Raw genomic sequence first — 12,885 nt, forward strand, 5'->3', positions numbered from 1 at the left:
ATAAAGGCAAGCATTCCGTATGCTTTCTTAACCACCTTATCCACCTGGCCTGCTAATTTCAGGGATCTGTGGACAAGCACTCCAAGGTCCCTTTGTTCATCTACACTATTAAGTGGCCTACCGCTTAATGTGTATACCCTTTCCTTATTAGCCCTCCCAAAGTGCATCAGTTCACACTTCTCTGAATTAAATTCCATTTGCCACTGCTCTGCCCACCTGACCAGTAGATTGATATCCTCCTGCAGCCCATGACTTTCTTCTTCATTATCAACCACACAGCCAATTTTAGTGTTGTCTGCAAACTTCTTAATCATAATCCCTATATTCAAATCTAAATCGTCGATATATACCACAAAAAGCAAGGGACCCAGTACTGAGCCCTGCGGAACCCCACTGAAAACATCCTTCCAGTCACAAAAACATCCATCAACCATTACCCTTTGCTTCTGGAGATGAGGGGGTTGACTTATGAGGAAAGGTTGAGTAGGTTGGGCCTCTACTCATTGGAATTCTGATGAATGAGAGGTGATCTTATCGAAATGTATAAGATTATGAGGGGGCTTGACAAGGTGGATGCAGAGAGGATGTTTCCACTGATAGGGGGACTAGAGCTGGAGGGCACAATCTTAGAATAAGGGGCCGCCCATTTAAAACTGAGATGAGGAGAAATTTCTTCTCTCAAAGGGTTGTGGATCTATGGAATTCGCTGCTCAGAGAGCTGTGGAAGCTGGGACATTGAATAAATTTAAGACCGAAATAGACAGGTTCTTAAACGATAAGGGAATAAGGGGTTACGGAGAGCGGGCAGGGAAGTGGAGCTGAGTCCATGATCAGATCAGCCATGATCGTATTAAATGGCGGAGCAGGCTTGAGGGGCCGAATGGCCGACTCCTGCTCCTATTTCTTTTGTTCTTCCTACCTCCAAGCCAATTTTGGATCCAACTTGCCACTTTGCCCTGGATCCCATGGGCTTTAACATTCTTGACCAGTCTATCATGTGGGACCTTATCAAAAGCTTTGCTAAAGTCCATATATACTACATCGTACACACTACCCTCATCGACCCTCTTGGTTACCTCCTCAAAAAATTCAATCAGGTTAGTCAAACATGATCTTCCCTTAACAAATCCGTGCTGACTGTCCCTAATTAATCCCTGCCTTTCCAAATGTAGATTTATCCTGTCTTTCAGGATTTTTTCCAATAATTTTTCCACCACTGAGATTCGGTTGACTGACCTGTAATTACTCAGCCTATCCCTTACTCCCTTCTTAAAGAAGGGCACTAAATTAGCAGTCCTCCAATCCTCCGGCACCATGCCCAAATCCAAAGAGGACTGAAAAATGAAGGTCAAGGCCTCCGCTATTTCCTCTTTTACTTCAGCGTGGGATGCATTTCATCTGGGCCTGGGGACTTATCTACTTTCAAAGCTGCTAAACCCCTTAATGCTTCCTCTCACTATATTTATTTCGTCCAGAATATCACACTCCTCCTCGATAGCAGTATCTGCATTGCCCCTTTCCTTTTGTGAAAACAGATGCAAAGTATTCGTTGAGAACTTTACCAACATCTTCCACCTCCACACAAAGATTACCCTCATGGTCTCTAATAGGACCTACCCTTTCTTTAGTTACCCTTTTACTCTTAATATATTTATCGAACATCTTAGGGTTTTCCTTAATTTTACTAGCCAAGAATTTCTCGTGCTTTCTCTTAGCATTCCTAATATCCTTTTTAATTTTGCCTCTTAACTTTCTATATTCCTCTCAAGATTCTATAGTATTTCTCGCGTAGGATGAATGCATCATGGGTGCTCCCAGGGTACCTCACATCAACTGACATAATGTGATGCATGTCGTCACATACGAGCTGCACATCAATGGAGTGAAAGCCTGCCATATGCAGACATATGTTGCATGTTGAGAAATGGTGCACACATCTCCACTTGTGGCCTGGAATGATCCAGATGCATAGAATGAAAGTGCAGCTGTAACCTTCACTTCACTGACAAAGCAGTCCTCCTGATGCTTCTAGGTTGCAGGTCTGCTTTTACTCACTCACAGATCTCAATTACAACTTCTTTGCCAAAACACAGCCTTCTCACACAGTCTGCATCACGCAGGTGCAGGTATGAACGCCTGTCTTGATATACCCGAGGTGGGTAAGGCCTCCTGCCCAGCACCCTACGTGCTCTGAGGTTCCACATGCGATGACGTCAAATCAATTGTCTCCTCTGCAGCTCCATCATGCAGAAGGCTTGCACAAGGTATGGCATTGTCAGTATTGCCCCAATGCTTAAAGTTTACCTTTGCAAGAAGCTCAAAACGACAGGCAGTCAGGATAAGATCCTTTGTTCTCTCTCCCCACAGGTCTGTATGGACCACACCCAAATCTGAGCAGGCGCAGTGATCAGGACCCCCCAACCCCCGGGTTACATTTGATGCATAGTGCAGTCTTGTGATGCTTTCCGATCGCCTTCCACATCCCCCGCCCTCCCCCCCGGCTGTACATGTCGTGGAGGCGGTGTTTGGTGTGGGGGCTATGAGAGGTCTAATCAAGAATAGGAAGCTACGAGAGTATTATTTCTTGTAAACAAGCACTTGACTTGAGAGCAGTGATGTGTTGAAATCCCCTCCAGCTGTTACAGCATTTTCAAGCCTCTTCATGTTCATGGTTCCCACAGTATTTTACAAGGTAGACATGGATAAGAAAGACCCATTCCAGCTTACTGATCCAGAATAAATCTATAGTTCCCTGGTCACAGCATTTAACCGCTTCTTAAATGATTCCAGGGTATTTGATTGTACTAATACAAAAGCAAAATACTGAGGATGTTGGAATCAGGAAATAAAACAGAAAATGCTGGAAATCTCAGCGGGTCAGGCAGCATCTGTGGAGAGAGAAACAGAGTTAATGTTTCGGGTCGATGACCTTTCGTCAGAACTGGAGTGTGTTCGGAAAGAACGGACTCCTAACAAGCACTGAAATGGGGAGGGGAAGGAAGATCAAAAGGGAAGGTCTGCGATAGGGTGGAAGACAGGAGAGATTGGCGAGACAAAAGGGATGATGGCCCAAATTCAAATGGTAATGGTAGGAGTTAGACACACATTAGTCAAGATAGGGTGTGAATGGTGGGATAATGACCAGCTGTCATTGGCGACGAGGAGAAAAAAAGAAAGCAACAGGCTGTGGGGCGGGGGGGGGGGGGGGAGGGGGAGGGGCTATGTGTGCGCGGGGGGTGGGGAAGAAGGAGCCAAAGATTGGCAGCGGTTACACTCTGAAATATTTTAACTCGATGTTGAGTCCAGAAGGCTGTAAAGTGCTTAAACAAAAGATGAGGTGCTGTTCCTCGAGCTTGCGTTGAGCTTCATTGGAACAGTGTAGGAGTCCAAGGTCAGAGTGGGAGTGGAGTGGAGAATTAAAGTGGCAGGCGACCAGAGGTTCAGGGTCACACTTACGGACTGAACGGAGGTGCTCCCCAAAGTGGTCACCCAATCTACGCTTGGTCTCCCCAATGTAGAGGAGACCACATCGTGAGCAGCGAATACAGTATATTAAATTGAAAGAAGTACAAGTAAATCGCTGTTTCACCAGGAAGGTGTGTTTGGGGCCCTGGACAGTGGGAAGGGAGGGGGTAAAAAGGCAGGTGTTGCATCTCCTGCGCTTGCATGGGAAGGTGCCGTGGGAAGGGGAGTTGGTGCTGGGGGTGACTGCGGAATGGAGCAGCGTATCGCGGAGGGAGCGGTCCCTTCGGAATGCTGAGAGGGGAGGGGAGGGAAAGATGTGATTGGTGGTGGGATCACGCTGGAGGTGATGGAAATGGCGGAGGATGATCCGTTGAACATGGAGGCTGGTGGGGTGAAAGGTGAGGACAGGGGGAATCCTGTCGTGGTTCTGAGAGGGAGGGGAAGGGGTGAGAGCAAAGGTGCGGGGAATAGAACAGACACGGTATATTTGATTATACTTTCCTACTAGGAAATCCATTTCAGTGTTGAAGAACTTCCTGAAAAATCTATAATTCATCAACTTAAATCTGTTCTCCCTTGTTATACTGTTATGGTTTACAACAACAACAACAACACCTTGTATTTATATAGCACCTTTAACAAAGTGAAACGTCCCAAGGCGCTTCACAGGAATATTATAGACAAAATATTTAACACCGAGCCGCATAAGGAGAAATTGGGGCAGGTGACCAAAAGCTTGGCCAAAGAGGTAAGTTTTAAAGAGCATCTTAAAGGAGGAAAGAGAGGCGGAGAGGTTTTGGCAGGGAGTTCCAGAGCTTGGGGCCTAGGCAACAGAAGGCACGGCCACCAATAGTTTAGCGATTATAATCAGGAATGTTTAAGAGGGCAGAATTAGGGGAGCGCAGGTATCTCAGGCGGTTGTGGGGCTGGAGGAGATTACAGAGATAAAGAGGGGCGAGGCCATGGAGGGATTTGAAAACAAGGATGAGAATTTTAAAATTGAGGCATTGCTTAACTGAATGCCAATGTGGGTCACCAAGCACAAGGGTGATGGGTGAACAGGATTGGTGCGAGTTAGGACACTGGCAGCTGAGTTTTGGATGAACGTATTTTGGTTTACGTAGGGCAGAATGTGGGAGGCCAGCCAGGGGTGCATTGCAATAGTAAAGTGTAGAGGTAACAAAGGCATGGATGAGGGTTTCAGCAGCGGATGAGCTGAGGCAAGGCAGAGATGGGCGATGTTACGGAGGTGGAAATAGGCGCTCTTAATTATGCTGTGGGTATGTGGCCGGAATGTTAATTCAGGGTTAAATATGACACCAAAGTTGCGAACAGTGTGGTTCAGCCTCAGACAAAAGTTGGGGAGAGGGATGGAGTCAGTGGCTAGAGAACGGGGTTTGTGGCAGGGACCAAAAACAATGGCTTCGGTCTTCCCAATATTTATTTGGTGAAAATTTCTGCTCATCCAGAACTGGATGTTGGACAAGCAGTCTGGCAATTTAGAGACTGTGGAGAGGTTGAGAGACGTGGTAGTGTGGTAGACCTGGGTCTCATCAGCATATATGTCGAAACTGACGCTGTGTTTTTGGATAATGTCGTCAAGGGGCAACATGTAGATGAGAAATAGGAGGGGGCCAAGGATAGATCCTTGGGGGACACCAGAGGTAAAGATGCGGGGGTGGGAAGAGAAACTGTTGCAGGTGATTCTCTGGCTACGATTAGAGAGATAAGAATGGAACCAGGCGAGTGCAGTCCCACCCAGCTGTACAACGGTGGAGAGGCGTTGGAGAAGGATAGATTGGTCAGTCGTATCAAAGGCTGCAGACAGGTCAAGAAGCACAAGGAGGGATAGTTTGCTTTTGTCACAGTCACAAAGGACAGGGTCAGAAACCAGATTGGAGGGATTCAAACATGGAGTTGCGGGAAAGATGGGCACGGATTTGGGAGGCAACAAGGACTTTGGAGAGGAAAGGGCAGTTGGAGATGGGGGGTAGTTTGCAAGGACGGAGAAATCATGGGTTGTTTTTTTGCGGCGAGTGGTGATGATGGCAGATTTGAGAGAGAGGGGAACAGTACCTGAGGCGAGAGACCCTTTAACAATGTCAGCTAACATGGGAGCCAGTAAAGGAAGTTGGGTGGTCAGCAGTTTGGTGGGAATAGGGTCAAGGGAGCAGGAAGTGGGTCTCATGGGCAGGATGAGCTCAGAAAGGAAATGCAGGGAGATCGGAGGGAAACTGGAGAAAGATGAGGTCAGGGCTAGGGCAGGGGGGGATCCTTAGAGGACGTTTGGCCGGGTGTGCTAGGGGAAGGAAGGGAAATGACAGAGGCGGTTGAACGGATGGTCTCAATCTCAGAGACAAAGAAGTCCATGAGCTCCTACATTTGCTGTTGGAAGTGAGGATGGAGGAGACAGGGGAGAGGGGTTTAAGAAGACGGTTGGCAGTAGAGAATAGAATCTGGGGTTTATCTTTGCATTCCAGATTTGGCAGACGAGAGCAGGACCCGATAATGCTCTATGTGGTCCAGCCAGATCTGGTGGTGAATGGTTAAACCAGTTGTCCGCCATATCTGCTCAAGTCTGCGCCCCTTGGACTTAAGGGAGCAAAGATGAGGGCTGTACAAAGATGAGGGCTGTACTAGGGGAACAGCCAGGGTGAGAGAGAGTAATTGTTTTAATAGAGACTAGGGCATCAAAGGTGGTGGCGAGGGTGTGATTGAGCAGATCGGTAGCTGCAGAGATGTCCTGGTGAATGGAGGGCCAAAGGCTGGACAGTTGGGAGTTCATCGTGCAGTTGTAAGAGAGTTGGGAGAGAGCTTTTTCTAAGGGCGGACACAGAAGGAAGTAGGGTTGGTGGGGGCGGGGGGGAGGGGAGGGGTGAGAGGGCAGGTGGCAAGTGGAAGGGGAATGTAGTCAGAGATGTCCTTATCAGTGATTGACGTGATGGTCTAGAGATGGCAAGGTCGAGGCCAGAATTGGAAGAGTGTAGTTTGCAAGGACAGAGAATGATGGGTTGTTTTTTTGAGGGGAGGGGTGATGACGGCAGATTTGAGGGAGGTGGGGCCAGTACCCGAAGAGAGAGACCCGAGCAGTCTACACTCTTCCAATTGTGGCCTTTTCTTCATCCCCGATTTCCTTTGCCCCACCGTTGGCAGCCATGACTTCAGCTGTCTAGGTCCCAAGCTCTGGAATTCCCTTCCTGAACCTCTTTGCCTCTCTGTTCTCCTTTAATACACTCCTTAATACCTACCTCAGTCCCCATATCTCCTTATGTGGCTCGGTGTTTAATTTTGTCTGATAACACCCCGATGAAAGGCCTTGGATGGTTTATTACTGAATCTGAACCCAGGTCCCAGAGATGAAAGGGACATTGTAAAAGCTTCCACTGGGGACAGTGAGTGTAGTTTCCTCACAATGTGGGAATTAAAAAATATATTATAGTCAGTAGGATTGTTGGGTTGCACTGGTCTCTTATTGTTTAGATTAATGTGCAAAGATAATAAGGTAGGATTGTAGCTTCCACGTGCCTTTGATACACACAGTAGTCTCAACCCCAATCATGACAGACCAAATTTGATTCTTGACATTAATAAGCTTCTCCAACCTTAACATAAGAACATAAGAACATAAGAATTAGGAACAGGAGTAGGCCATCTAGCCCCCCGAGCCTGCTCCGCCATTCAATAAGATCATGGCTGATCTGGTCGTGAACTCAGCTCCACTTACCCGCCCTCTCCCCATAACCCTTAATTCCCTTATTGGTTAAAAATCTATCTATCTTTGACTTGAAAACATTCAATGAGCTAGAAATTATTGATGCTCTAGCAGACGATGCTTCTGAGTGAGAGTGAGAGCGAGGAACAGTCCCAAGCGAGTGGACCCAGTGTATTATGTGCAATTGTTAAGGAAGTGCAAACAACTAAGCTGGAACTCTTCCTATCGCTAAATGGAACTGAGAATTTGTGGATGAATGGCAGGAAACAGACCATAATCACTTGGTATTTCATGAAATGACTGAACTTTGTGTTGCACAACTTGTACAGTGCTTAAGTTTCAAACATGTTAGTTGCCTAGATATTTTATAACTTGTTTAGTATTGCTATATTTTTTGGTGCTCTGTTTCATCACAATTGCTTAATTCATACTACTGGATAATTTGAACTTTTTGTAAGCAAGAAATGGCTTTGATTTAAGAGGAATCTGTAGTTTACACAGTTCCACAAACAAGCCAGAAACAGGCTCTCCATGTTTCAGTGGGTTTAGCCACTGTTCAGGCCAGGGACCATTGAAAGGGCTGTTTCTGATATTCGATCCATCGCCATGCCAACAGAGGATGGAGGCGTGCAGAGTGTGTGGCTGCTGACAGAGATCGACCATTGGAACAATGAGAAGGAGCGTCTGGTACTGATCACTGAGTGATCCCTGCTCTTCATCAGCCTCATCTGCCGACAGGTTATTCGAATTTCACTCAATGCAGTGGATACCATTTCAATTGGAGAGTTTCTGTTTCCTCTAAAGTCTCTGAATAAGAGAGAGGGACATGGGATTTGCTTTCAATGGGACAAGCGGGATATACCATCCTTTGTTAACCGCTGGAATCCGTGGTCCACCGATATGCCGTATGCCACCTTCACTCAACACCCCATGGCAAATGCAGATGAGAAGATCGCATCCCTCTGCCAGCTGGAGAATTTTAAGACCGAATTAATCCAAGCCGTGAAGAAGGCTCACAAAGAGGCACCACTGCCAGGCCGGGCCAATGGAGTGCTGATCCTGGAGCGGCCCCTTCTCATCCAGACCTATCTCGGTCTAATGTCCTTCATTAACAATGAAGCCAAACTGGGCTATTCAATGTCGAGGGGGACAATCGGATTTTAAACCAAAGGTTTTAAGCTTTGCTGTGCAGTCGGTGGGATCTTCCTCCACCTGTATGGTATTTTACATTGCCTCTTCTGTACCTTTTCAATTCCTATTAATCCAACCTTTGGTCAGGAACTGGACAGTTTTGGGTGCATGTTATCGTGGAGTTAGAATGCAACCTTGCCTGGTATATCTATCTTGAGAGCACATTATATATACTGCAGCATGTGGTACAGTGTTGTTTTAAAGGCAAACTGCTTCAGAATTATTGCACATTATACACAAGAAAATACAGCATTGCAATCTGGAAAAAAAAATGGGCTCAATCCCTGGTCTTAACTGATCTCAGCTGGTGCAAGACTGAGAGTCATACAATTGGCCTCACTGCTGTTGGGTTAAGCAGGGCAAAAAATCAATCTGGATTCCCAGTCCCGAGTACTATCCAGTGACCCCTACTACATCATATGTATATATGAATGATGGCCAAGGACAGGATCAAGCTTGGCTTTGATGCTGAAGTAGCCTCCCAGCAGTTACCATCAAGGCTCACACATGAATAATAGGTATATGAGTAAAGCATCATGCACAATCTCATGCAGATATCAAATGTCTATGTGTTGGTTTGATTATTATTGATATTATTGAACGTCAAGGGTACTGATTATAACAACCTATAAAGTTGATCACAATGCACAATTGTTACAGACACAACACAGAAATAGTTAGTTTCAATAAATATATTTTCCAAGTAGAACTGTGAGTTGCAGTGCTTATCACAAGCCTTACTTTGACCCAATTACTCTATCCTTTATACTAACTCATGCATCACCCATTACCTTATTCATACCACTCACCAGAACCTTGCCATAACCTATACTTTAATACTTGCTACAGGGTACTAACTTAACCTTTACGCTAACCACTACTCCATTATCCTTACTCTTACATTTATCTTCACCCTAATCCTTAATCCAACCTTTAGCCCAGTACTCAATCATTACCCTTTCCTAGCCTTTGCTGTAGGAACGAATGCCAACTGGTCTGTAACCTCAGCTCACGTGAATCTCACCAGCTTAGTTCATAAACTCTGACACCATACTATTTTATATTCCTTTTTTAATGTTTTTCCCATTCTAGTATAAACAGCCGTGAAATCGCCAAAAATGAATCCCACCAATTCCATTCCTGATGTGATACAATGTGTACAAGGAGTAGTTTGTGAGCTCTGGTCACTGGTTTCCAGGAACAAAGCTACAGTCAGACACTTTACTGATCAGTGGCCAACAACATATCGTAAAATGCAACTTTTCTGTATTCTCCACTTTTCTAACAATTACTTACTGAGATTTTTAAAAACTATTATTTAGTTTACAAATACAAAACTGGCGATTCTGACAAAGTTCAAGTATCATTACTGGTAACAAAGTAACATGGGGTCTCAGTGCCACAGAATATAAGAACATAAGAACATAAGAATTAGGAACAGGAGTAGGCCATCTAGCCCCTCGAGCCTGCTCCGCCATTCAACAAGATCATGGCTGATCTGGCCGTGGACTCAGCTCCACTTACCCGCGCTCTCCCCGTAACCCTTAATTCCCTTATTGCTTAAAAATCTATCTATCTTTGACTTGAAAACATTCAATGAGCCAGCCTCAACTGCTTCCTTGGGCAGAGAATTCCACAGATTCACAACCCTCTGGGAGAAGAAATTCTTTCTCAACTCGGTTTTAAATTGGCTCCTCCGTATTTTGAGGCTGTGCCCCCTAGTTCTAGTCTCCCCCACCAATGGAAACAACCTCTCTGCCTCTATCTTGTCTATGCCTTTCATGATTTTAAATGTTTCTATAAGATCACCCCTCAGCCTTCTGATCTCCAAGGAGTAAAGACCCAGTCTACTCAATCTATCATCATAAGGTAACCCCCTCATTTCTCGAATCAGCCTAGTGAATCGTCTCTGTACCCCCTCCAAAGCTAGTATATCCTTCCTTAAGTAAGGTGACCAAAACTGCACGCAGTACTCCAGGTGCGGCCTTACCAATACCTTATACAGTTGCAGCAACACCTCCCTGCTTTTGTACTCCATCCCTTTCGCAATGAAGGCCAACATTCCATTTGCCTTCCTGATTACCTGCTGCACCTGCAAACTAACCTTTTGGGATTCATGCACAAGGACCCCCAGGTCCCTCTGCACCACAGCATGTTGTAATTTCTCCCCATTCAAATAATATTCCCTTTTACTGTTTTTTTTCCCAAGGTGGATGACCTCACACTTTCCGACATTGTATTCCATCTGCCAAACCTTAGCCCATTCGCCTAACCTATCCAAATCTCCTTGCAGCCTCTCTGAGTCCTCTACACAACCCGCTTTCCCACTAATGTTAGTGTCATCTGCAAATGTTGTTGCACTATACTCTGTCCCCTCTTCTAGGTCATCTATGTATATTGTAAACAGTTGTGCTCCCAGTACTGAACCCTGTGTCACACCACTAACCACTGATTTCCAACCGGAAAAGGACCCATTTATCCCGACTCTCTGCTTTCTGTTCGCCAGCCAATTCTCTATCCATGCTAATACATTTCCTCTGACTCCGCGTACCTTTATCTTCTGCAATAACCTTTTGTGTGGCACATTATCGAATGCCTTTTGGAAATCTAAATACACCACATCCATCGGTACACCTCTATCCACCATGCTCGTTATATCCTCAAAGAATTCCAGTAAGTTAATTAAATATGATTTCCCTTTCATGAATCCATGCTGCGTCTGCTTGATTGCACTATTCCTATCCAGATGTCCCGCTATTTCTTCCTTAGTGATAGTTTCAAGCATTTTCCCCACTACAGATGTTAAACTAACCGGCCTATAGTTACCTGCCTTTTGCCTGCTCCCTTTTTTAAACAGAGGCGTTACATTAGCTGCTCTCCAATCCGCTGGTACCTCCCCAGAGTCCAGAGAATTTTGGTAGATTATAACGAATGCATCTGCTATAACCTCTCTCACAATTTCCCCACATAACTAAAATAAATGTGAATAATTCTGCAAATCTCACAGCTTGCTCTGTCTTGCTCTGAAACCTGCATTCTCGACACAGCTCCCACATGAGCATCCCAACAAGCCCACTGGCTGTAATAACATTACAAGAAATTCTCACATCATTGTGTGGAGACTGCATTTACTGACTCCAGTCACATAACTGATTGACTCAGCGTGAATAATGGAATATTAGATTTCATTTCACTTCCCCTTGTGAATTTTATATTTTGCAAGTTCCAACATGAGACGTAGAAACCAAATGTAAGTTTTGAAATCTCAGCACAATTATAAATACATGAAGCCACATTTCATAGCTGCATTTCTGCTTCTTCATGAAGCAATTTAAGAGAAACAGTGGAATCTATCATTGATGAGATTGTGAGATTCCCTGTGCAACATGATGCAGTTTCACTGAATCAAATATCTTGAGTCAAAGCTTTACTTGATAATTCATGGGCAAATTCACCATATAGATTAGGAAGGCCTCAGGTTCCAGTTCTGGTCTGTGCTCAGTTAGGACATCGCAGGTGGTAGTGTTAAGTCCTAGTTTGGGTGGTCAGCTGCATTCGACAATAATCGAGTCAGATACCTTCAATCTTTACGTCTTTATTGAAGCAGCTTCGGACCTGTTACCAAACTGCCAGCACAGAGTCTACAGATTCCGGGGCAGGCAGACAAAAGGTCTGCCTATCCTCACAGACGCATCCCTTTTATTCTTACAAACCGAAGGAGGTATGGCCTGCTTCATCAATCACAGTGTGTTACTAGGGCTTCATGAATTGACAGCCTGTTTATCTTTAGAACACTTTATGCTTTTACGAGCGGAATAGCCCAGCTAATCACACGAAGCAAATGTGCACCTTATCAAGTCATGGCCATCAACCCTTGTTTATCAGTGATGGTCACACAAGCTACTTTGTCCACTACTTTCTCACGGGAAACCAAGTCTGTCTTTTCTTATTTTCTTATTGATTCCTAGAACCATTTTATTAACCCTTTCATGATTCTTCCACCTACATTCACAGTAGGAGCACAACAAAAACCTTTGGTAGCTTCAGTGTTAGGGAGGAGAAAAGTCAGCCAAGTCTGCCGCTTTTGACGACTGTCGGGCGATCCCTGCTAGAAAGTGCATGTACATGTTGGATGACTTGGGCACACTTGTGATGGCCCCCATGATGGATTAGCCTGCCAGCACTCACTGTCTACGCTTCCATATGAAGGATGGTAAAGTAGCAGGGTTTTACCTTCAGATAAGAAGAGAATAGGGAGGGGGAAAAAAATCACCAGTTCTGGGAGGATGATTTAGTGATTCACCGTAATAATTAGCAATAACTTCAGCTATTCCAATGCTTTCCTGGCCAGCCTTCCATCTTATACCCTCCGTAAACTCAAGCTCATCCAAAACTCTGCTACCCATATCCTAATTTGTACCAAGTCCCATTCACCCATCATCCCTGTGTTCTCTGACCTACATTGGCTCCTGGTCCAGCAACATCTCAATTTTCATCCTTGTTTTCAAATCCCTGCA

The 12,885-nt window shown here is 45.1% G+C and overlaps 2 protein-coding genes across 2 annotated transcripts in view; both read left to right on the forward strand.

Annotated features, from left to right (window-relative positions):
* ano9b (anoctamin 9b) overlaps positions 1–12,885 on the forward strand; it is a 202,344-nt gene that overhangs the window by 22,246 nt on the left and 167,213 nt on the right. The gene's annotated exons all lie outside the window — the stretch shown is intronic.
* Positions 7,737–8,471, forward strand: LOC139279529 (tumor protein p63-regulated gene 1-like protein). The gene is given in 1 exon segment (XM_070898653.1): positions 7,737–8,471. A coding segment is annotated over 1 exon segment (558 nt). The 5' UTR covers positions 7,737–7,783; the 3' UTR covers positions 8,342–8,471.

This window comes from Pristiophorus japonicus, chromosome 14 (assembly GCF_044704955.1).
Source record: "Pristiophorus japonicus isolate sPriJap1 chromosome 14, sPriJap1.hap1, whole genome shotgun sequence".
Taxonomy (NCBI): domain Eukaryota; kingdom Metazoa; phylum Chordata; class Chondrichthyes; family Pristiophoridae; genus Pristiophorus; species Pristiophorus japonicus.